General features: G+C 44.6%; 1 protein-coding gene across 2 annotated transcripts in view; it reads right to left on the minus strand.

Moving 5' to 3' along the window:
• Positions 1–26952, minus strand: part of SPTBN1 (spectrin beta, non-erythrocytic 1) — a 155406-nt gene that overhangs the window by 24515 nt on the left and 103939 nt on the right. For both annotated transcript variants that reach the window (XM_083175223.1, XM_083175224.1), the window contains 14 exons: positions 26507–26624; positions 23718–23876; positions 23110–23412; positions 22505–22658; positions 20815–21685; positions 20583–20720; positions 19681–20437; positions 18623–18825; positions 17646–17736; positions 14723–14869; positions 13055–13318; positions 3130–3354; positions 2937–3026; positions 641–919 (listed from right to left, as the gene is read on the minus strand). In XM_083175223.1, the coding sequence (XP_083031349.1) occupies positions 641–919; positions 2937–3026; positions 3130–3354; positions 13055–13318; positions 14723–14869; positions 17646–17736; positions 18623–18825; positions 19681–20437; positions 20583–20720; positions 20815–21685; positions 22505–22658; positions 23110–23412; positions 23718–23876; positions 26507–26624 (3799 nt within the window). The remainder of the gene's footprint in view (positions 1–640; positions 920–2936; positions 3027–3129; positions 3355–13054; positions 13319–14722; positions 14870–17645; positions 17737–18622; positions 18826–19680; positions 20438–20582; positions 20721–20814; positions 21686–22504; positions 22659–23109; positions 23413–23717; positions 23877–26506; positions 26625–26952) is intronic.

A 26952-nucleotide genomic window follows, 5' to 3' on the forward strand; every position in this document is an offset into this window, starting at 1 on the left:
TGCTCTGCACCAAAATGTGCAGCATGTGCAATAGCAGGGCAAAGTCTGAGGTCAATGTCAACGCAATGCCGACATGAGAGCAATAAGGCATTAGCACATACTATCCAGCTTGTACTACTGACGTGATATTATCATCATCAATACTGATAATATTTTAAAATATTTTTATTCCGTTAAATTGAATACGTTTGTGGTGTGTAAATCTACCCATAACATATGTATTGTATATTAGTATTGAGGGCATTTTCTTTTTTTATGAAGCAGATTAGGTTTAGTAGTTTGGGTTTTGCATAGTAAAGCAGGCAGGTCCAAACTATGGCCCTCCAGCTGTTGTGAAACTACAAGTCCCAGTATGCCTCGCCACAGTTTTGCTATTAGGGAATGCTAAAACTATGGCAAGGCATGCTGGGATGTGTAGTTTCACAACAGCTGGAGGGCCACGGTATGGACATGCCTGTAGCAAAGAATATAGTAAGTGCCACCTGATCTCTGTACTGTGTTGTAGTGTAGCCAACACTACGTATATATTTATAATTCAGGTTTCTTTTACCTGAGGCTCTGGCCTCAAAAAGAATGATTGCCGCAGTAACGCTACAGTAATAACCACAAGCTATACGGTCAGTCACCACATCCCCATCACCTTCGCTTTCTCCTCTGACATCATGTACAGCTCCTGCTCACTCATCCAGGCTTCGGCCTCAGCGGCATCGAAGTAGTACTGCTGAGCCTTGTGCGCCTCCTCCAACCGCCGGTGCCGCTTTTCCGTCTCTTCGATGAGAAGGCTCCATAACGTCTCCAGATCGGCGAGTCGCTGCTGGATTGCTTCGGGGTTAAGGCTGCCATCTTCCAAGATCTGCTGGCTCCTCTCAAAGATGTCATCATAGCGGTGCTGGTGTCCTTGGATCTCCTTCTGAAGGGTCTGCACAGAGCACACATCAGGTACACGTTACACCCTCGTCATTGGCCGCCAAAATACCCCTAACAGGAATGGTTATCTCATGCTCTACGGTGAATACTCCTGGCTACTGTGAATCGTCACCTTATGGGTTTATCTATCTTATTAGTAGGCTTTCATGGAAAGGTCTAATGTAGGATGCAGTGGCAGTTTTTACCTCTGGGCTGCAGCCCCCCCCCCCCCCCAGGTAAAATCCGCCACTATATGAAGCCAGGCGCAGTCTGTGAGACTGCTCTGGCTTCACTGTGACTGGCAGTGACTTCCTATTGGAAGTCAGCCCACAGAGGCTGGGGGCCAGTGCATGTGCGGTACAGAAGAAGCTACTGCGCATGGGCCGGTCCCAGGAATCAGGACAGGCAGCGGGGACGAACAGGCGGTGGTGGGGACCAACAGCAGAGGCAGCGGAAGGGGGGGGGGGGGGTGTCCGGCATCCCCTCTCAACTAGAGAGGTAAGAGCCATCACTGGTAGGACTTATTCCCTCCTCAGAACTGGGCACTACGTTTGGAAGGGCTGAAGCATTAAACTAACATATCGTTCTGAGTCTTGGGCCAACACTTCCACATCATTTAAAACCTGGTTATTGCCTGGTCAACCTGAATCAAGGTGCATTGTGAAAGCATCAAACCTAATAACCCGAGTCGACCAATCTGGCAATTCGAACCAGGCTGTGTAGAACAGAGCAACCCAGGTTTAGTGTGAAAGCCCCAGAGATCCCGGGTTGGACCAGGCTTTGCGATGTGAAAGTGACACGAGGGACACGTAGGAGGAGGTGGGGTTAACTAACTAATGAGGTGGATGACTTGAGAACAAGGACTGATGCTGGGTACACACACCAGGACGACTAGGGCCCAATCCCCTCAATCTAGATCCAATTCCGACAAATTGGATGTAAATTGTGTGGTGATTGGGCCCTTTTCTGTCCTGGTGTGGACCGATACCGATCCGATGCGCGGTCCCGCGGGTCGGTTGGTCGTTATTGAGATCCTACCTGCTGCAGGTAGGATCTCAATGACGACCATACAGCCGGGTGCGGGTCGCCATCGGATCGGACCCGTTCACGGTGCACATCGTGAGCGGGTCGTGCCCCCCCGCGTCACCGTGAGCGGGTCGGACGAGACACTGACGACCCGATCACGATGTGCATCGTGAGCGGGTCGCCCTGGTGTGTACCCTACATGACAGTGGTTCTGCTGCAGCTAAACCATATCCTGTAGATATCACTGAGTAATCATCTGAAAATCCAATATGGCTGCAACCTCCACTGACATTTAGTGCAACCCTACCATAGATGGGGAATATAATGTAAAAGATTGTTCTGTGCATTAATAAATGTGCCAGAACTTGTTCCACCAGCCACATTATTCCTATACTTCTTTTGACTCCTTAAAGCAAACATTTGATAAAATAACACAATCAAACATTACACACACGGCGCAATCTGTCCCTTTGAAGTATCTCAGTCAGTGTGAACACAAAGCCTCCAGGAGATCTCTCCAAACGGAAACCAGGCCCCAGAACTGAAGGATAATGGAAACCGCTTCTTCCTTACTACACTCGTACTGATGTTTACATTCGGGGTGTAGCTGCTATTGCAGCAAGGAAGGAAATTACACCAAACGCATTCCAGAGTACGAATGCAGCATGCTCAGGAAATGCAGTTTTCAGATGGTTCATGATTTAACTCTTCGCCATATGAAAAACGATATCGCCTTCTAAAAGTTATTCTATAAAAGGACTGGTGAAAAACAAGAGCGACTGAGACAACTTAAGACGAAAAGCAATAATGTCCGTCATTCTGATGACGTTTAAAAAAAAAAAAATCTGAGCGGTGAAGTAAAACTGACAAAGCTGAGAATAATGCAGAAAATTCCACCATTCTTTGTACACGTTTACCATTAAAGCCATCTGTAGGTTTAGAACGCTGCACAAGGGTTACACAATGTACATATGCACAGGTTGAACATTTGCCACTGTACAAACCTGGTTCTTCTTGATCAGTAGTTGTACAGTCTGGAGGTTGTGCCCGTGGTCAGTGGACGTGGCAATGGGCATTCTCTCTTCAACCCAGAGCTGAAAACACAATAAACCGTTATTGACTGATAAATACAAAAGCAAAAAACCTTATAGCTCGATAAAATCAGAATATAGAACACGTGTGCGATGAGACACTTACAATCTCGTCCTCCACATCCCGGTTAAACTGATGGATCTCTTTAGAAGCCAGCAGGTATTTCTTCCTTTCGTTCAGTGGTGCCAGCAGCTCCACGAACCTGTGCTCCACCACTGTACGCTGGCTGTCCACCTCATCCGTGCTCTTCCCCTCCTGGCTGAGAACTTGCGCCTGACTCTGCAGCTCTTCCACCTCCTTCTTTCGGACATCCATCTGATTTTCCAGCATCTATCGAGCAAGGGACAAACAGCGTTAACATTCAGCAGCGAGAGAGAATGTCTCCGGCGAGCACTGAACGGATCCGGTCCAGTAACAGTCACTTACTGCCGGCTCTTACGCACTTCACACTCAAGATGTGATTAAGAATGCAAGCTCTTGCGAGAAGAGCCCGGACTCCGCATGATTGGTTACGCAGTTCGCAGGATGTAATCATGTATCAAAGCCAATTTATTTGTTGCCTGTACTTACGTACATTTTATGCATTGTCAGAAGCCCAAATTCTAGCCTTCGGCACACACATGATAACCCACGTTTCTGTATTGTGGGGCAGTATTATTATAGGACTGATTCAAGGGTGGTAAGAAGGTGAATTAAAGGCCCCCCAAAATGTCCTAAAGTCCTGGCTTATACTTTTTTTAGACTACACATTGGTGAGGGAACATTTAAAGTGCTGAGTGACATCATCCATTATATTGCCCAGTGTGTACGCTCTGCCTCCGGTCCCTGCGGCAGCCACCAATATCGTGTAGTGTGTATGCACCATTAGACCCACACGCAATAGAGTTTTTGTGTCACTTTCATGATTCCCAGAAGCCATGAATAAGGGAAATGAATGATGTGGGTTATACAGGTGAATGGCCGGCCTGCGTTTGACTTTCGAGTGACACATTCGCTCTTCCTATCACATACATCTTTTGGCCAGGTTCTCCGATCCTTACAGAGAACAAAGAACTATTTTGGGAATAGAGAAACAGGAATGGGGGCATATATTTCGGAGCAATAACACAAAAATAAAAGTAAAGTACAGTACAGCGCAGCGCCTCCATATATTTTGCAGTTACTAAGTGACATTGAACGGATCCCATTGATTTCTGCAGAGCCTCTTACTGTAACAGAGCCTTTGTCCTTGGAGGCCTGCAGAAGCTTTTACAGTCCCTTCCCTGATGCCCAAATCTGGCTGAAGTCTGAACTAAATATAACGCTGGGCTCAGGGGAGAGAGAGTCATAAAGAGAATGGGAATAAAGGCTCTAAATGAAGTTCTTATTTCCAGCATACAGTGACCTCTCAGTTTCTCGGTTCCTCCTAATATCTGGCATTTGAAAGATCGCATTCCGCAGTCACCGTCAGACTCCAGAACAATTAATGTGCAAACAGAAGCTGTTTAGAGTCTGCAGCAGACAGGGGCTGTGTAGGAGCGCGGAGCTGTTTACACATTCCCCCCTTTGTTCCATGGCTTCCCGTCTCTGTCAGACGCCTTATGAGCTAATGTTTCAAGTCATTTTATTCCTCTTTCTCCGTCCGATACTGGGCTGGATTCCGGGAGCAGTGTGCAGAAATACAGAGCTTGCAATACAGCATTATACTGTATATGTGCTGCAGTTATCTGGGAACAGTGTGCAGAAACACAGAGCTCGGAATACAGCATTATACTGTATATGTGCTGCAGTTATCTGGGAACAGTGTGCAGAAACACAGAGCTCGAAATACAGCATTATACTGTATATGTGCTGCAGTTATCTGGGAACAGTGTGCAGAAACGCATAGCTGGCAATACAGCATTATACTGTATATGTGCTGCAGTTATCTGGGAACAGTGTGCAGAAACACAGAGCTCGCAATACAGCATTATACTGTATATGTGCTGCAGTTATCTGGGAGCAGTGTGCAGAAACACATAGCTCGCAATACAGCATTATACTGTATATGTGCTGCAGTTATCTGGGAACAGTGTGCAGAACGCATAGCTCGCAATACAGCAATATACTGTATATGTGCTGCAGTTATCTGGGAACAGTGTGCAGAAACACATAGCTCGCAGTACAGCATTATACTGTATATGTGCTGCAGTTATCTGGGAACAGTGTGCAGAACACATAGCTCGCAATACAGCATTATACTGTATATGTGCTGCAGTTATCTGGGAACCGTGTGCAGAAACGCATAGCTGGCAATACAGCATTATACTGTATATGTGCTGCAGTTATCTGGAAACAGTGTGCAGAAACACAGAGCTCGCAATACAGCATTATACTGTATATGTGCTGCAGTTATCTGGGAACAGTGTGCAGAAACATAGCTCGCAATACAGCATTATACTGTATATGTGCTGCAGTTATCTGGGAACAGTGTGCAGAACACATAGCTAGCAATACAGCATTATACTGTATATGTGCTGCAGTTATCTGGGAACAGTGTGCAGAAACACAGAGCTCGCAATACAGCATTATACTGTATATGTGCTGCAGTTATCTGGGAACAGTGTGCAGAACACATAGCTCGAAAACAGCATTATACTGTATATGTGCTGCAGTTATCTGGGAACAGTGTGCAGAAACACATAGCTCGCAGTACAGCATTATACTGTATATGTGCTGCAGTTATCTGGGAACAGTGTGCAGAACACATAGCTCGCAATACAGCATTATACTGTATATGTGCTGCAGTTATCTGGGAACAGTGTGCAGAAACACAGAGCTCGGAATACAGCATTATACTGTATATGTGCTGCAGTTATCTGGGAACAGTGTGCAGAAACACAGAGCTCGAAATACAGCATTATACTGTATATGTGCTGCAGTTATCTGGGAACAGTGTGCAGAAACACAGAGCTCGGAATACAGCATTATACTGTATATGTGCTGCAGTTATCTGGGAACAGTGTGCAGAAACACAGAGCTCGAAATACAGCATTATACTGTATATGTGCTGCAGTTATCTGGGAACAGTGTGCAGAACACATAGCTCGCAATATAGCATTATACTGTATATGTGCTGCAGTTATCTGGGAACAGTGTGCAGAAATACATAGCTCGCAATACAGCATTATACTGTATATGTGCTGCAGTTATCTGGGAACAGTGTGCAGAACACATAGCTCGCAGTACAGCATTATACTGTATATGTGCTGCAGTTATCTGGGAACAGTGTGCAGAACACATAGCTCGCAGTACAGCATTATACTGTATATGTGCTGCAGTTATCTGGGAACAGTGTGCAGAACACATAGCTCGCAGTACAGCATTATACTGTATATGTGCTGCAGTTATCTGGGAACAGTGTGCAGAACACATAGCTCGCAGTACAGCATTATACTGTATATGTGCTGCAGTTATCTGGGAACAGTGTGCAGAACACATAGCTCGCAGTACAGCATTATACTGTATATGTGCTGCAGTTATCTGGGAACAGTGTGCAGAAACACATAGCTCGCAATACAGCATTATACTGTATATGTGCTGCAGTTATCTGGGAACAGTGTGCAGAAACACATAGCTCGCAATACAGCATTATACTGTATATGTGCTGCAGTTATCTGGGAACAGTGTGCAGAAACACATAGCTCGCAATACAGCATTATACTGTATATGTGCTGCAGTTATCTGGGAACAGTGTGCAGAAACACATAGCTCGCAGTACAGCATTATACTGTATATGTGCTGCAGTTATCTGGGAACAGTGTGCAGAAACACATAGCTCGCAGTACAGCATTATACTGTATATGTGCTGCAGTTATCTGGGAACAGTGTGCAGAAACACATAGCTCGCAATACAGCATTATACTGTATATGTGCTGCAGTTATCTGGTAACAGTGTGCAGAACACATAGCTCGCAATACAGCATTATACTGTATATGTGCTGCAGTTATCTGGGAACAGTGTGCAGAAATACATAGCTCGCAATACAGCATTATACTGTATATGTGCTGCAGTTATCTGGGAACAGTGTGCAGAACACATAGCTCGCAATACAGCATTATACTGTATATGTGCTGCAGTTATCTGGGAACAGTGTGCAGAACACATAGCTCGCAAGACAGCATTATACTGTATATGTGCTGAAGTTATCTGGGAACAGTGTGCAGAACACATAGCTCGCAATACAGCATTATACTGTATATGTGCTGCAGTTATCTGGGAACAGTGTGCAGAAACACATAGCTCGCAATACAGCATTATACTGTATATGTGCTGCAGTTATCTGGGAACAGTGTGCAGAAACACATAGCTCGCAATACAGCATTATACTGTATATGTGCTGCAGTTATCTGGTAACAGTGTGCAGAACACATAGCTCGCAATACAGCATTATACTGTATATGTGCTGCAGTTATCTGGGAACAGTGTGCAGAACACATAGCTCGCAATACAGCATTATACTGTATATGTGCTGCAGTTATTTGGGAACAGTGTGCAGAAACACATAGCTCGCAATACAGCATTATACTGTATATGTGCTGCAGTTATCTGGGAACAGTGTGCAGAAACACATAGCTCGCAATACAGCATTATACTGTATATGTGCTGCAGTTATCTGGGAACAGTGTGCAGAAACACATAGCTCGCAATACAGCATTATACTGTATATGTGCTGCAGTTATCTGGTAACAGTGTGCAGAACACATAGCTCGCAATACAGCATTATACTGTATATGTGCTGCAGTTATCTGGGAACAGTGTGCAGAAATACATAGCTCGCAATACAGCATTATAATGTATATGTGCTGCAGTTATCTGGTAACAGTGTGCAGAACACATAGCTCGCAATACAGCATTATACTGTATATGTGCTGCAGTTATCTGGGAACAGTGTGCAGAACACATAGCTCGCAATACAGCATTATACTGTATATGTGCTGAAGTTATCTGGGAACAGTGTGCAGAACACATAGCTCGCAATACAGCATTATACTGTATATGTGCTGCAGTTATCTGGGAACAGTGTGCAGAAACACATAGCTCGCAGTACAACATTATACTGTATATGTGCTGCAGTTATCCGGGAACAGTGTGCAGAAACGCATAGCTCGCAATACAGCATTATACTGTATATGTGCTGCAGTTATCTGGGAACAGTGTGCAGAAACACATAGCTCGCAATACAGCATTATACTGTATATGTGCTGCAGTTATCTGGTAACAGTGTGCAGAACACATAGCTCGCAATACAGCATTATACTGTATATGTGCTGCAGTTATCTTGTAACAGTGTACAGAACACATAGCTCGCAGTACAGCATTATACTGTATATGTGCTGCAGTTATCTGGGAACAGTGTGCAGAACACATAGCTCGCAATACAGCATTAAACTGTATGTGTGCTGCAGTTATCTGGGAACAGTGTGCAGAAACACAAAGCTCACAACACAGCATTATACGGTATATGTGCTGCAGTTATCTGGGAACAGTGTGCAGAAATACATAGCTTGCAATACAGCATTATACTGTATATGTGCTGCAGTTATCTGGGAACAGTGTGCAGAACACAGCTCGCAATACAGCATTAAACTGTATATGTGCTGCAGTTATCTGGGAACAGTGTGCAGAAACACATAGCTCACAACACAGCATTATACGGTATATGTGCTGCAGTTATCTGGGAACAGTGTGCAGAAATACATAGCTTGCAATACAGCATTATACTGTATATGTGCTGCAGTTATCTGGAAACAGTGTGCAGAACACATAGCTCGCAGTACAGCATTATACTGTATATGTGCTGCAGTTATCTGGGAACAGTGTGCAGAACACATAGCTCGCAATACATTATTATACTGTATATGTGCTGCAGTTATCTGGGAACAGTGTGCAGAACACATAGCTCGCAATACAGCATTATACTGTATATGTGCTGCAGTTATCTGGGAACAGTGTGCAGAACACATAGCTCGCAATACAGCATTATACTGTGTATGTGCTGAAGTTATCTGGGAACAGTGTGCAGAAACAGATAGCTCGCAATACAGCATTATACTGTATATGTGCTGCAGTTATCTGGGAACAGTGTGCAGAACACATAGCTCGCAATACAGCATTATACTGTATATGTGCTGCAGTTATCTGGAAACAGTGTGCAGAAACAGATAGCTCGCAATACAGCATTATACTGTATATGTGCTGCAGTTATCTGGGAACAGTGTGCAGAACACATAGCTCGCAACACCGCATTATACTGTATATGTGCTGCAGTTATCTGGGAACAGTGTGCAGAAACACAGAGCTCGCAATACAGCATTATACTGTATATGTGCTGCAGTTATCTGGGAACAGTGTGCAGAAACACAGAGTTTGCAACACAGCATTATACGGTATATGTGCTGCAGTTATCTGGGAACAGTGTGCAGAAACACATAGCTCGCAATACAGCATTATACTGTATATGTGCTGCAGTTATCTGGGAACAGTGTGCAGAAACACATAGCTCGCAGTACAACATTATACTGTATATGTGCTGCAGTTATCTGGGAACAGTGTGCAGAAACACATAGCTCGCAGTACGGCATTATACTGTATATGTGCTGCAGTTATCTGGGAACAGTGTACAGAACACATAGCTCGCAATACAGCATTATACTGTATATGTGCTGCAGTTATCCGGGAACAGTGTGCAGAAACACAAAGCTTGGAATACAGCATTATACTGTATATGTGCTGCAGTTATCTAGGAACAGTGTGCAGAACACATAGCTCGCAATACAGCATTATACTGTATATGTGCTGCAGTTATCTGGGAACAGTGTGCAGAACACATAGCTCGCAATACATCATTATACTGTATATGTGCTGCAGTTATCTGGGAACAGTGTACAGAAACACATAGCTTGCAACACAGCATTATACGGTATATGTGCTGCAGTTATCTGGGAACAGTGTGCAGAAACACATAGCTCGCAATACAGCATTATACTGTATATGTGCTGCAGTTATCTGGGAACAGTGTGCAGAACACATAGCTCGCAAAACAGCATTATACTGTATATGTGCTGCAGTTATCTGGGAACAGTGTGCAGAAACACATAGCTTGCAACACAGCATTATACTGTATATGTGCTGCAGTTATCTGGGAACAGTGTGCAGAAACACATAGCTCGCAATACAGCATTATACTGTATATGTGCCGCAGTTATCTGGGAACAGTGTGCAGAACACATAGCTCGCAATACAGCATTATACTGTATATGTGCTGCAGTTATCTGGGAACAGTGTGCAGAAACGCATAGCTCGCAATACAGCATTATACTGTATATGTGCTGCAGTTATCTGGGAACAGTGTGCAGAACACATAGCTCGCAATACAGCATTATACTGTATATGTGCTGCAGTTATCTGGGAACAGTGTGCAGAAACGCATAGCTCGCAATACAGCATTATACTGTATATGTGCCGCAGTTATCTGGGAACAGTGTGCAGAACACATAGCTCGCAATACAGCATTATACTGTATATGTGCTGCAGTTATCTGGGAACAGTGTGCAGAAACGTATAGCTCGCAATACAGCATTATACTGTATATGTGCTGCAGTTATCTGGGAACAGTGTGCAGAAACACATAGCTCGCAATACAGCATTATACTGTATATGTGCTGCAGTTATCTGGGAACAGTGTGCAAAACACATAGCTCGCAATACAGCATTATACTGTATATGTGCTGCAGTTATCTGGGAACAGTGTGCAGAAACGCATAGCTCGCAATACAGCATTATACTGTATATGTGCTGCAGTTATCTGGGAACAGTGTGCAGAAACACATAGCTCGCAGTACGGCATTATACTGTATATGTGCTGCAGTTATCTGGGAACAGTGTGCAGAAACACATAGCTCGCAACACAGCATTATACTGTATATGTGCTGCAGTTATCTGGGAACAGTGTGCAGAACACATAGCTCGCAATACAGCATTATACTGTATATGTGCTGCAGTTATCTGGGAACAGTGTGCAGAACACATAGCTCGCAATACAGCATTATACTGTATATGTGCTGCAGTTATCTGGGAACAGTGTGCAGAACACATAGCTCGCAGTACAGCATTATACTGTATATGTGCTGCAGTTATCTGCACTTATGTAATGCAGCACGAGTGAGTCCCTTATGTATCACCTAGGCATATTTCCTCTCACTGCGTTTCATGATCGGTTGCTTTTCTCTATATTGGGGAATGTAGTAACTAGCGATGTGTCTTGGGACGTCCCTGCTTACCATCTATTACAGTAGACAATCTAAACTGGGTTCTCTTATATTCTTTTATAAGATGAAAGAATGATCTTTTCTCACCCAAACCTTTGAAACTAAAGCAGAGCACAAAGGAAGTTCTGTATGAGATGAAGAACAGGTCAGACAATTCTTCAATTCAATGACTCCCCTGACGCCTGTAACGTGATTTAATGTGAAGGCAGACTGGGCCCCTCTGGCAGGAAAGGGAATAAATATATCGCACAGACCGCAGTCCCTGTCTGGCTACGTCACTCATTACTTCACCCCTCCGGAGTATACGCGTCTTGTGGCCCGCTGCGAATTTCCACGACAGAACAGATCGCGTAATAGACATTAATGGAACAGAATTGATCCGCTGCTTAATTTACAGTTTGGTTCCTTTACATTTTGGGAACGGGAGGAGGGGGGGGGGGGGGTGCATGTGCTGTGCAAATGTGTGATGTCTGGATTAGATGGTGACAGTAGGACGTAGCCTACAATGGATATGGTTAATGCAGGACAGTCAGTCTTCACTTTGTGTCAGATGTATCAAGCTTCAAAAGGTGATAAACAGCCAATCAGTTGCTACCTGTCATTTTATAAACCCAGCCTGTAAAATGATAGTTAGTAGCTGATTGGCTGGCTGTTTATAACTCTCCATTTTATTCATTGTTGAAGATTGGTTACATCTGGCCCTCTGCCTGCTTAGGATGGAGCGGCTCTCCCTAACGTTGCAGAGGTTTCATAAACCCCCATGCACACTTTAGTTATATCACGTATATATCCAGCTTAAGAGCCTTTGACACTTACCTCTGATACAAGTGATTTCTTTCTGACACGTCTCATGTTGTGCTCACAGGCTGATGGTCCTTAGAGAATTACAGCAAAGCTTATGTATCTTGTTGTAGAACTATCCTTTGTGTAGTGCACTGAAAAATTATGGTGTTCAGACGCTGAGCAGCGACTAAGAGCGTTCTCAAACACAGGAGGGGGGTGATCCCAATTTCATGCAGAGGCCAGTGCCTGCTTCTTTCAAAGCAGCTTCACTGGTAACGTGAGATCACCTAAGTGCTACTCCGATAATCGATGTTTGTGCAGATGTTCCGGTCTGCAGCTTCGGACGCAGCAGACCAGAGAAGCTGGTATATACAAGACTACTTCTGCAGCATCAGCACGGCGGTGGCACCTAAAGATGCAGACACCGTGTACACGGCGCCCGTCGCTGAATCAGGACACCCTATTGCTCAGACTGACGGAAAGATGCTGTACGGTCACATTATAACCCAGCTGCACACCCCCAGGGTATCAGACACGGATGATCTGCAGTGATCGGCTCCACCCTGCTGTTCCTTCATGTACAGCAGCCAATAATAGGAGGTTATTCAGTGTATTAGGACCAGCTAGTCATTGTCGATATTGGCAGCCAGCTACACTGAATCAGACATAGTAACCCTTTAGACGTAAAAATCAGCAGATGATTTATGGAGTTTTTTTTTTTTTTGCTGCTACAATAAGTAAATTATAACTCATGTCGAAATTGTGGCCCTCCAGCTGTTGTGAAACTACACGTCCCAGCATGCCTTGCCATAGTGTTAGCATTCCCTAATAGCAAAACTGTGGCAAGGCATGATGGGACTCACAACAGCTGGAGGGCCATAGTTTGGACACGCCTGCTCTAGGTGCGTCCTATAAACAGGGCCCTGGGCTGGGGGTACCGCACTGGCCACTCACTCACCTGCTGCTTCTTCAGGAGAATATTGACACTGGTTAGATCCTTCCCATAGTCGTCAGACTGAATCTGACTCTCTAGTCCATGGAGCCACTTGTCCAGATCCGCACAGCTCTGGGTGAACAGCTCCGCTTTGTTGGCATCAAAGAGCCTCTGGGCTTTAGTCTGTGTGGTGGATTCCAGCTCTTCCCACATTTTATGCAGGGCTGTCATCTTCTCTTTCACTATGGCCTCAGTCTCTGGCTTCTCTGCAATCAGCTGGTTTCCTTCCTACAAAACAGGCACCAAAAATACAGTTACTAATAAAACCATTCAATGGAACACCTTCAGAAATGTTACTCAGATAAAGTTTATGGTAAATGCACAGAGATTGCCATTGGCTTCTACCCGGATCAGGGTGCAGAGTTTTTTTTTTTTTATGTATTTGTGTGAGTTTCCTCCTCTGACCCATACACATGCTGATAGGTTGCTTAGCACCTGAATCACTGGCCGCAGTGTGTTTTTGTGCACTTGTAAAATCTTTTGCTCCTATTCCAGGGGGGAATCTGGAATTATATTACACTGGGGTATAGACGGCTGTGTAGGGAGCCTGACACTTTAAATCCTAGTTGATCTGAACTTGGTTCCTCCCCCTCTATACAGCACACTAAACACTAAATAAGGAAGTAGAGGGTGTACCCCCACTGGTACAAATGAAGACTGTACATACACTGCACTCTCAGATCAGCCTCTTTGTATGACCATGCCTGTATGTATGCCTTTACATATTTTTCACATGCAAAAACTTTTTTTGCTGATGCCCCTTTATCAGAGGATGCCCCCGCAGTATTGTCCTTCCCCAACAAAATGTGACGGGGAACAAAAGGGAAAAACACAATCGCGCATTAAAGACAGTTATGCCAGCACAATAAACTTATGGGGTAAATCCAATTACTTGCGGATTTTACGCAGCCAAATGGGGTGGTGAGCAAAAACTGTGAATCCGGTAATACTGTAAGTGCCACACTTGCTCGCACCCATGATAAACTTGCGGGTAGTTTGATTGAGCCCTGTGTGTGTACAACTTGTGCATTAATGGCAGGGCCACCTAGAGGCTTGTGAAGCCAGACTGCGGCAGTAATCTGCCCGGAGGAAGTAAAAAAGAAAAGTGAAAAAACAAAACAAAAACTTCAGAACAGTCCTCAACCTTCTGGCTCCAACAGGTACTTAACTAAGGCCATGTGGTGTGTAGAGGGGAGGAGCCAAGTTTAAATCAACAAGGATTTAATGTGTCAACACCACTGTCTAAACCCCAGGCTAATTCCAGTATCCCCTAGTAACATTTCTGCATTATATTAAGCCTAATACATATCACCTTGTATTTTACCGCTGTGGCGTTTCAGCCTTACAGGAATGTAAAAAAAAAATATTTTTTTTTTTAGAACTGGATGGCGGTGAGGTGTGGCTGTGAAATCACAGCAATAAGCCAATCAGAAGGCACAAATCCAGCAGACCACCATCACAAACCTAAAGCTATTACCCCTTTATGTTCTGAAGAGCAGCTGCTAAAAAGTTTGGCGCTCAGTGCTACACGGAGACTCCCCACAGCTGCACTGGTACGTAAAGGACAGCTCGTTCCGCAGGCACCGGTAACACTTTCCAGTTCCATTACGTACAGTAATTCTAGCTCGTTACCTTCTCTATTTTGTCCAGCCATTCTTTGTTGGACGCCAGTTCTGCCATGAAAGCCTGGTGCTTCAGCCATTTACTGTGCAAGTTCCTGGCCTCATCGTAAGACATATCCCGAGCCGTGAGCATTTTCTCATTAATCCACAAGGACAGCTGAAAGTCCGGGGGAAAAGGTGGTAATTATTCATACAGCACACGCAATGTTACAAAGGAAAAAATCGGTACTTATGTAGTATCTGGGCTGCCGATTTTGTGATTGTATGGCATACAATCAGATGCGATTCGATACGATTTTGCATAGGATTCAATGTTAAGAAGGTCCTGTTCATTTCCCCACTATCCAAGTGGGCATAGAGTTGATTTTATATAGCGTGGCGAGCGCAGCGAGCCACCGAGCCCGAAGCGTGGCGAGCGAAGCGAGCCCCGCGAGGGGACGCATATTTCTTAAAAAGTATTCTGTGTCCCCTCGCGGGGCTCGCTACGCTCGCCACGCTTCGGGCTCGGTGGCTCGCTACGCTCGCCACAGGTTTATGTCCAACTCCATGCCCACTTGGATAGTGGAGAAAGGAAAAGGACCCCTTTTTCCCATTGAATTCTATGTTAAAATGGACTCAGACCATTTTAACATTGAATCCTATGGAAAAATCTTGACCATCGCATCGCATACGATTTGGTCGCATGCGATGCGATACGATGCGATGCGATCCGATTTCTAAATCGGCAGCCCAGATACTACATAAGTACCAAAAAATCTACTATCCGAGACATCTGGAAAATATTACATCTACAAATGAAGCACACGGAACATATTATACACGCTCAGATATGAAGCGAGGGTCCAGCGTATTACACATCCATCTTTGCTGGACACCAAGACTCCGATTTGTCTTTGAAGCTGCCAGGTATTTACGGTGCTGGGTTTTCCTGCTTCATGTAATTATAATAAATAAAGAAGTGTTAAGCGCAATTTCCCTATACGGTACCGCACCATCGCATTAGGAAGATCGGGTAGTGATTGCATGTGTGACAACTTCAATCTAATGCTGCTTTCAGACCGCAAAACTGGCTTTGACCAGGTATTTTATAATGTTTCTAAAAATGGGTCTGCCAGCTAAAACCCCTTTCACAACGCATGTCATTAAACGGTATATCAGTGCAGTTTTTGTCTTTAAACAGTATTTCAGTGCAGTTTTTGTTCCTTCACAACACTGAACCCGTTTTAACCCATAGAAAACAGTTTAATAGAACCGGTAAATTCACTCTGCCCCTTTCAGACTGCGCAAATTACAGTATCAAAACCGTAAAAAAAACCCGGCAAAATAACAGGTAAAAAGTGCGGTCTGAAAGGGGTATAATTAGAATCTACTAGTCACCCCCCCCCCCGCTCATAAATAAATACATAGCAGCTCGTAGACTCCATACATGATTAATATACAGATACTTCGGGACACCTGAGAAGTGCGACTGCCCAATGTACAGAAGCCTAAATTATACATACGCCAGTATAGCTCTAATTCCATAGATCAGAGATGGGGAACTTTTGTCCCGCCCGCTGCTGTTGAACTACACGAGCCAGCATGTCCTGCTGAAGTTTTGCTATTTGGCCATGCTGAAAACAATTGCAGGGCATGCTGGGGGGTGTAGTCCAACTGGAGGACTTAAGGTTCCCGATCCCTGGTATAGATTCATAATAAAAGTAAATATATGACTACGGACCTTTAAACAAGCAGGTAAATGCCTCCCCCGCCAGACGCCATGTGAGTAGATGTTTACGCTTACACATCCAAATCGCATGCAGCCGGGCGAAGGGAAAAAAAAAATCATTCACAGTGGTCGCTCACCACCGAATGACTTTTACTCCGTTCGCAGCCTTGGAACTTACCGAAGCCGTTCAATCCCGAGGATTGCGCATATGCAAACCCGGACCATCAGAGACAGGGCTGGAGTCCGCCCCTAAGAGCAAATTACTAAAATGTCTTGTGTGTGGTAAAGTGTAACTGCGGACCATTACGCTAAAACTAGTGCACAAACATTAGATATTGTGGTAGCGCCTGGTTCGTTAGTGCAGACAGCGCAATGTGTCATGTGATACGGAATTCATGTATTCACAACCTGTACACTTTGTATCTTGTGTCTGCCATCTGAACAAATCACTACAGATGAATCTTGCCTCAGTGTTGCTGGCGATCCGCCAGCAACATGGCGCCTCTATCTGACTGAGACGCACGCGCGTCTCAGTATCCGGGCGGCGAGGCCGACGCAATACTGTCCGCCTCCCGCTCGATAGTGCTGGGGGGGACCTCTGGCCACTGTGGGGGGGTGCGGTCGCCCGGTGTGGGCACCGGGCGACCGAGGGCAGCACCGTCGGAAGGGGACGCGCACGCACCTCGTGCGCGCGCGTCTCCTTCCGGCATACAAAATCCCATTTACCAACTTGTTTATTTTGTTTGAATCGAAGCATAAAACTACATGGGTATTATTATTATAGTAGACAATTCTTAATTGTGCACATTATACGCCTACTAACTTGTCTACCAATAATGTACATTGTGAGGTAACATAGCAACCAAATATCTTCTGTTTCGAGCAGTCTAGAACACAGGGGTCATTACTAAGTGGTTGGTTTGGTTCACAGAACGTGCACATTGCCCATGTTATCAGGCTATGGCCAGCAAATAGTAAAGTGCTAGGAAGTCACCAATCTAGGCAAATAGAAGCTTTACCTGCTTATCATATAGATATGTATGAACCATAGACCTGTTCACAGAACGTCACCATAATTGGTGAAATCTGCTTGGTAGAGAAACGTGGTCACGTACAGACCGCTAACCAGGTATACTCTGCAGCATCCCTGGCGCTTGCGTCACTGTAAGCCGGCACTGGTGCACGTTCGTACAGCCGAGTGTGGTGCATACTGATAACAGCTCACCTCCTGACAGTCCTGCAGAAACTTCTGCATCTCCCGGTTGTCCTTCAGACGTGACAAAACATCGTTGGCAGCCTCACGATTTCTCTTATGCCTTAAAATAAAAGAGAAAAACGTTTATGCATTAGAAGACGGATGGTAAACTGCAAACCCCATCTACCGATACCCACTGACAAGTAAATAACAGGGAAGCAAAGAATACAAGTGTGCGCAACCATCTGCCTATGAGACGTGGAAGATATTTGTTTAGTCATCTGCTGAAGGTCACCTCCTCGGTGTAAGTGGAATATACATGATCTTTTCCCAAAGGAACAGGTTCTGCTGTTACTAGCGGAATTCTTCCAGCACCGGAACTGCAGTGTGGGAACCGAACAATCAGCAACTGCAAAAATGACCATGTCGGCAAACCTAATTTTAATCATCGATAAATAGGCCAATGGCATCATATTCTCGTGAGACTTCTCAATGGGACACAGCACCCATACGGTACAATACATCTGTGTATTACAGCTGTACAATGAGATGCTACCGCTAGTCTGACACTAATGGAGTGCTAGGGAATCTGTGCCTTACTAATTTGCATACTAGAGCCATCAGCATTAGGAGAAAATGGCAATGGGGAAAAAAGGAAGACCAAAAATAAAGGATGTAGAGTATATAAGAGAACGAGACTGTATAGATTGCTCTCTCGAATTGTTATGTATATTCATGGCATCAAGTAGACTAAACGGTGTCATTCCTTTAATGAAATCTTGTAAAAGCGAAACCCCAAAAAAGGAAGGATAAGGGGCTGGTTCACAAATTTTGCAATGACTAAAGGGGCAACACACATCTGCAACGGTTTTTGCGGTCAATGAATAAGGGCTATCCTACACGAAATTCCCCAGTTTGGCAATTTTTTGGGGATCGGGGTAAGAAAAAAAAAAGTTTATCTGGATAGGAGTTAACCACACAAGGAAACAACAAGAGGACATTCTTACCGGTCATCAATTGAGTCAACTTTTTCTTCAATTTTATCAGAATTGATGTTTCCATCCTTGACCAGTCTTCTTCCAGTTTCTACGACTGCGTTAATCTTCTCCTCGCTGGCGTCCATAGTGGTCATGAAATCCTCCTGCTTCTTGATGGCAGCTTCAGCCGCCTCCAGGGTATTTGGCATTTCGGTGTGTGCTAAGACATATTCCTTTGTGAGAAAAAAAAAAAAACATAAAACAAGCTGCTGTTGAGTTTACTACAATAATATTCATAAAAAATTTCAAATTGTTGTATTAATATAAAAAATAAAATTCACTTTTTATTTAAAATTGGTTCTAAGCCAAAGTTTTCCCCGTATCAGTGTTTGAATAGTTAAATGCAAAAAAGTAGGTAAAATACAGTTTAGGATTGAATTAATCTCTATCCCGCCATGCATGTGAAGACCAATAAAACAAAACAGCGCAGTAGGCATATTTCTGGAATTCTACTTAAAGGATTTCCAACTCATACCAAAACTACAAGCAAACAAAGACGACGGTGGGACAAATTCAAAAACATTGCTGCAGATGATCTTAATCTATAATAAAAAATGCGCAATGAAGAGAAAGCAGGAGCAGTGATTTGCCCCATGAACAAGTCTACCCATACGTGGTAAGCAGAGAATGAAGACGTGAACAAAGCAATACATAGGGGGTATTCAATCCCGTATCACGACCGTCCCGACAGCCGTGACCCCTGGCCCTTTTGCGTTTTGGTCTCCTGTATATCGGCAAGCGGGATTCAATGACCCACCTGCCGATCGGCAAAAAGGGGGCATGTCCGCGTAAACGGCCGTGGATTGTTGAGGTACGGCTGTGATCTCGACAATCCACAAAAGGGCCCGACAGTTTTTAAAGTCTAGCCTGTTCTGTCGATCTGCCTCTCCAATGCTATCGGGAAAGAGAGCATTGAATAAGCACCCGCCACTATTTCCCCCATCAGAAATAGTGGCGGAGATTGAATATCCCCCATAGTGTGAAATCTTATATATAAAAAATTAAGTGAAAAACTTGTTTCAACATACCTGGTTATTAAGAAAAGCTTCGGCTTGCTTGGTGTCTCTTAAGAAGAGCTGGTAAGCATGGGATTGAGAAAGGAGGTTTTGCCTATTCTCCCACATTTTATGAAGCTCATTCCATCCGGTGTCAAGAGCCTGGAGACGCTGTCGCAGGAACATGTACTGCGCATCTGTTTGTCCCTGTGTTACCAGTTCACCCATGTCCGTCATCTTCTGGTAGTCTTCCTCGTAGTTGTCAATTTCATTTTTAATGTTTTCGTGCTGAGTAAGCAGCTTTTCGGCTTCAGTCAGAGTGTTTGGCATGTCTTCTGAGGCGATAGCTGTCTGGGTTCTCGATAACCAGGACTGGAAGTCATCTAATTCACGCAGGAACTGTTGGAGCTTGCTGGCTTCTCCGAGAGACTCTTCTCTGTTCTTCAGGGTTGTTTTCATCTCGTCCCAAACACCATTAATCTCAGCAAGCCTACTGGTGATGGCTTGAGCTTGGTCTGGATGCTCAGCTTCCAATTTCTCAGCCTCTTTCTGGAGATCAGTTAATTTGGCCTCAATGGCGGCCAAGTCACGTTCCATTCCAGTCAGCTTCCTCTGAAGAGCCATAACTCCGGCCAAGTCGTTACCCAGCTCTTGGGTAGACTCAATGACTTTGGTCTTCTCCCTAATCCAGGACTTTGTTTCGTTGCATTCAAGATGGTAGTTCTGAATACTAAGGGCTGAACTCAGGGCGTCTTTCGTTCTGTCAACCAGTTCTCTGAATTGGCTCCATCTAGCACAAATCAAAAGGAACAAAACAATAACATCAACATGCATCAGGAGCAGAATGGTCAATGATAAACAAGAAAAAAAACAACTTATGCCCAGGAACACTTAAGCAAAGCAGAGGTTTGCAGGACCTGCATTGCCAAACTCACCGGGTGTTCAACTTATCTTGCTGTGCTTTGATTTCTCTCTCACTTGGAAGTCCACTGTGGATCAACTGGCGAGCAATTTGGTTGACAACAGCCACCCGTGATGCCTGATTGTTCATCTCTGGCTCCAAGCTTTCAAATCTAAAATTAGAACAGAACAGTTGTCAAATATCATATGTTTTTTTATAAAGCTTTGCAGAAACATACACAAAGACGGTATTCATACTGCGGTTACCTGTGCTGAATAACCTCCAGATCTTCCAGCTTCTCCGGGATTTGCATATTGTTCAACCACTGTTCCTTCTCATCAATCCAGAGCTCACAGGCATCAGCTTCACTGAACATCTTGTACAGAGTAAGGGCATCCTGCAGAGCCTGTTTCCGAAGCCGTGTCAGCTCAGCCAGTTCCTTGTATCTCTCCTCGATGCCAGACAACCTGCTCTGCACATCTGAAGACTCAAACTGCTCCTCAGGAAGGGCAGCAGCTTGCTCATGTAGAGAATCGATGGTGGATCTGTAACTTCTGATTTCCTCCGCTACATCCTTGTGTTTCTTTACGAGGGTCTGAGTAGAATATTCGTCATGCCCAACGTCGTTGCTGGACACAATCCTCAAGATGTCCAACATCCAGGCGTCAATGTCATCAGCGTCTGCTTGGAACTGGTGGAAACTGGAGGTCTCGTCCAGGTGCTTCCTTCGAATAGCAGACAGCTGCTCGAGGTGAGCCCACTGTTCCTGAATATCCTGTATTCTCTCTCTAATTTTCTCAGATCCAAAGTGTTCCTCAGCAATCATCTCCTCTCCTTCCTTGATGGTCTGCAGTAAGTGACCACTCCGCCCGCTCATCTCATCTTCAAAAGCTTTGTGCTTGCAAAGTAGACGGATGACGCTGGTCAGATCCTTACCATAGTCATCAGAAGATAAGATCTGTTCCTTTTCTCTAATCCATCCTTCCTCTTCTGCCATTTCCCAAAAGAACTTCCATAGACGCCTGGACTCCTCCAAACGGGCTTGTCTTTCAGCTGACAGTTGACAGAGCTCTTGGTAACAAAACTCCATGTGAGCTACACGATCCCGAATGACTTGTGGATCACAAGGTTTGTAGCCTACACGAAAAACCCCAAAAGAAAAGTGCATTTAAAACGATGGACTCCTTAAGAGAATGTGTTACAGAAGCACAATATATCCAATTAAAACAAAACTAATGGAAAAATTGCAACAGTGGACTGATAAAATACAATTATCCACCTCAAGGTGGTGTTCAAGATTATTGGCTTGATTCTGATTAACACACAACTTCAAAGGGGGCATCGTCCATTGATTTCAGGCTTACTTCCTAGTACAGGATTGCATAATGGACAGTGGGAAGATGGTTCTCCTCCCACCAGTGGGAGATGGCCACTTCTCTGTACGATTGTCTGGAGAAGGTCAGAATTTCTCTATGATACTTCAAAAAACCCTTGCACATGGAATATGCTGCTTCTTCTGGCCAAAAAACTGGCTCCAGAAACAAGCAGCGACTTCATGACCCCCAGCTCCCACTGCATCTCCTGAGATCACGATTTCAGGACTTATAAGAAGAAACCCTTCGGACAGGTCACCGAAGGCAGCTGCCAGGTGGATGGGGTCTCCCATGGACCTGGTTAGTGCATTTACTCATTTAAATTTAGATACATTTTAAGCATTTACTCATTTAAATTTAGATACATTTTAAGCACATTACTTTATTCTAAAGTGGACACATTTGTACCTCAACCTTCAATCAAACCAGTATCAAGTTCTGCAGTCGCCAGTCCCAACTGGCGACCACTGTAAATGTTGTGCAGACACCTGGCCACAACGTAAAAAGGAGGAGCACTTAGTATACCGTATATACTGTATAGTAGTACTGCCGTATAACTATCAAGCTGAAGCTGTCTCTTTACCTTCTCCGCCTGAAGCAAATCTCTGTGCGGATGAATTGACGCCGCGCACACGCTCCGCCTGTATGGCAATATCCGCCTCCACCATGGCATGTTTCTGTAACAGGTCTTCAACCCCCAGCAAATGTTTCCCATAATCCTGAGACAATAAAAGCACCTACACAGAGAAGACAGAACAAACGTCAAGTCATTTTAAAAAAAAATACAGTAAAATTTATTTTCTACCCAATTTCAAATTGGTCAATAATAACAATCTTATTGGAAGAATTTCAGTGGAACAGTTTTGCACATTAGCCCTTTAGCGGAGATGACCGGTGCAAATTTGCTACAAAATAACCAGTGTATACTGTCCCCAGTTCAGATTATGCCACATCACAGTTTAGCCCTTAGTTCATATTATGCCACATCCGAATGTAGCCCTTCGTTCATATTACTGTATGCCACACTTTTAGCATCTCTATTTCATACTGTGCCACTGTAAAGCCCAAATGGTGCCTTTATTTTTCGCCACATATAAATAAACTCCGTTGGCTAAACATAAACTTGCCAGATGCAGTTAACTAAAAAAGCGTTTATGGAGAACCAGTTAGAAGGATACGCCAACGTACCTTCATTTCGTCCATCCAGTCCATAATGTAAAGCATCTCCTGGAAAACCTTCTGCAATCCAAGGTTCATTTCCAGACGCTGTCTCCGTGCCCTGAGGAGCTCCAGGAGGTACTCCCAGAGTCGGATGACATTGTCCTTGCGAGCGGTGATACGTTTGATGTCGTGGTAGTTTTCTGCTTCCAGTTCTCGCGCCACGGCCACCACCGCCTGCACACGCTCTTCATAGGCGGCGATGTCCGTCTCGATGGCTTCATGTTTCTTGGTGGCTGCTTCCACGGCAGGGAGGTCAAAACCAAAGTTATCCTGTAATAAAGAAGGCAAAAAATGAGATTGTATGACGGGATGAGTGAGAGGACATGAGACTCGAGGGACAACCGGCGATCATGGGCCTTCGTTCAACTAGAAAGGTTTTTCCCCAAGGTGCCAAAACACGGAGCCTAGCACCGCCCCCCAACAACCCTGAAACCCAGCCCCCATGTTCTGAAAATGGATGACCATTGATCGCTAAAAATATCGATGGTTACCACATCACAGTTTGTCACTATCGATGGCTGGTTGAAATATTGCCATTGTTGGAGACCGCTCCGATGGCCACCCCTACTTCCTACCTGAGACACCAGGCGCTGGTTCTCGCTAAGCCAGGTCTCTCGCATAGCTGCCTTGCGATCGAATCTTCGTGCAAGTTGTTCCAGTTTCTCCTGACGGATCAGCTCATTTCGCAGTGCCAGTTCTCGCTCGTGTTCAGCTTTTTCCAGTCTTTCCCAGGCCTGGACACACGGGATTTAAAAATGATTTAAACAAATGATCTTAGATAACACGAACGTATCCCTAAAAATATAAGTAAACAAAAGGCAAGTTCACCGACAACCCGGACACTAGTCTGTAATAAACCGAACAGAAGTCAGCGTGGTCACGAAAATGGATTTTGTGCCAGGACAATAGGACTGTTGCGGTCACATCACAATTACGTAAAAACTACCGATGGGCAAAGAGCCACAAACTTGGACATGTTGAGCTGTTCTTCGCCTCTCCACAATGTTATTTTTGAGACCAGATGCTCTTTTTTCAACAGCTAAGAAAATGATTCACTGAGAGGGAATAATAATAATACTGCAACATGCATTGTGATTTGTGTCAACTATAGTAGGAAAAACAGATACGAAGCTAGCAAACTAATATCAATTTAAAAGGCAAAACACTTAGGGGAAAGACCTATAAAAAGAACGATATCATTTGCAATATATAGAAATGACTACAAAAACCAACCCCCCCCCCCCCCAAAAAAAAAAAACGAATTACCAGTTTAATTTACATTGACAGAGAAAGCCCATAGAAATGTACTGCAGATGGAAATGGTTTACTTCTACAAACAAAAAGCACGACCCTTCATACTGTACTATTCAGAGAAATCGCACAGTAGTGCCATCATTAGCAATGGGTCTGAAGGCCAGAACCTGCTCAGCCAATCAAAAGTGAATAGTATATAAACACTGTTTATGAATGGCTGAGAATTTTCCATTGCATCACTATAGGAACTGCCCTTCTATTGTCAGTCTCCTCGCATTGAAACGCATTGCCTATTCAATTGCCTTGCAAAAACATTTTTGGTCAGCAGATTAAAATGGCCCCAAATCCTACAATAAAGACCTGCTTTTTCAATCAAAAAATACAGCTACACTTAGAAACCGATTCAGAACCATTAGTACAGGTTCGAATTCGGCCCCTATTTGGGGTCTGTGCATGCCCAAATATGCGCAATTGCAAACCCCGGGAGCAGATGGCTCGCCAAGCCATTCGCTCCGGACAGGGAGGGCGTTTTATGGTAACGCATGCGGGACTATGCCTGCGTGGGGCGGCGGCTAAAGTCACATGACGTCAGCACCCACCCCATTTTCAGCGATCTCCGTCCAGTATATAATTAAGTATAGACACTGTTATCCATGAATGGAGGAAAAGTCATTCAATGTTGAGCGACGCGAGGGAATGTGTTCGTGTACACATCCCTCTCGCATGTGGCCGCCTGGACAAAAAATCATTTGTTCGGTCGGTGTTCACCTGTTTGCTCAGCTGCGGGTATACTGAATTAGACCCTTAATTGCCCCCTTGGATGCATTACAGGTAACTGGAACTCTGGGGTAGATGTATGAAGCAGTGATAAGGGAGGAGAATCGATAAAATGCCTGGTACAATCGGCCGGCCAATCAGCACTTAATGGTCCCTTTTTGGCAGAAGCTGATTGGCCGGTGATAAAGTAGCAGGCAATTTATCACTTCTTCATACATCTACCCCTCAGTGCTGTGAGGCAGTAAGGCTAACCATTAACTACTTGACCTCATTTACAAAACAAGGTCAAAAACAATATTGACATATAAATAATATAGAGGATGTAGAGGAGAGAAGACCAACCGGCAGTGATGACCCATAAACAAACCAGTATGACCTACAATAACAAATAACGGACCGCGCAACACTAACGTATAAAATTCCACGTGACCGAGAGCGCTTCTCAGCCTGGATGTCTAGTAATCTAACAAGTGCCGTGACATCGGATGGACACAGAGCAATCGGGGTCTACACTTGTCAGATGACCTCTTGTTCGTTTAGCGCGCATTCAGCCTGACCGCGAACGCTGTTCCATGGAGGATGGAGCAATAGAATATACATCAGCGCAGGTCAGGAGTGCGTATGGTAATAAGGCGGAGTGACTAAAATAATGCTGTCTTATTTTCCACACTCCGGTATCATTGTGATATTTAGTTGACCCTATTCCCTTATTTTGTAGACCGACATCTTTACATATTTTATTTGTTAACGGGGCTTCCATAGTTTTTACTATAGCAGCGGGTAAGAGGTACCGATTATAGCGACTACTGCAGCCAACGCCAGGCATCCCGCCGCAACCGAGCAAGTGTCGGCAAAGTAGGGGACAATCTCGTCTCTCATTAAGCTAAGTACCCACGATACAATTATTGGACTGATGTTTCCACTAATCGCACGATCGGCCGGATATACGGCACAGTGTGTAGGCATGAGCGCTTTTGGCCACATGCCGGTAAAACCAAGCAGAAACGCTTCTAAAGATCCAAACGGTCGGTCTATCCAGAAATTATCGCTCAAAAGTGTCCCGATATCATGCAATGTGTATGTGCGCATTCTCTATAATCTGCCCATATTTCCTATGGGCAGGAAACCGGAAACTTAAAAATCAACTTTGCAGCTTTCAAGACATTTCAGTGACGGAATCATTGCCATATTGGTGGTTTCGAATCATTGCCACATAGGTGGCTTTGAAACATTGCCACATAGGTTGTTTCGAATCATTGCCATATAGGTGGTTTCGAGAGAAAAAAAACAAAAAAACTCCTCACAACGACAGTGTAACAAATGGAAAACTGACCTTGTTGATGTCTGAGATGAGCTTGCCTTCTCTCGGCATGTACACTTTCTGGTTGTTGGCCCGCATCTTGCTCTGAATGGTGAAGAGCAGAACTTCCAGGTTTCCTTTCTCTGTAAACCTACAGCCGTGTGGAGGAAGACAGTCACACAGGGATACGGTATGTAGCTAAGCAGCCGATTAACACAGGGGCGGCCAAACCTGTCCTCAAGATCTACCAACAGTTCATGTGTGTCAGGCAACCTGTGGAACTATAGTAGGAATGAATGCAGCAGGCTTGAACATGTGACAGTTAGTAATGACTACAGCTGTGCACCAGCTAGGTGGTCTGGGGAATGTGACAGTTAGTAGTGACTACAGCTGTGCACCAGCTAGGTGATCTGGGAAATGTGACAGTAAGTAATGACTGCAGCTGTGCACCAGCTAAGTGATCTGGGGAATGTGACAGT

The sequence above is a fragment of the Crinia signifera genome, chromosome 3 (assembly GCF_055691185.1).
Source record: "Crinia signifera chromosome 3, ASM5569118v1, whole genome shotgun sequence".
In the NCBI taxonomy this organism is placed as follows: Eukaryota; Metazoa; Chordata; class Amphibia; order Anura; family Myobatrachidae; genus Crinia; species Crinia signifera.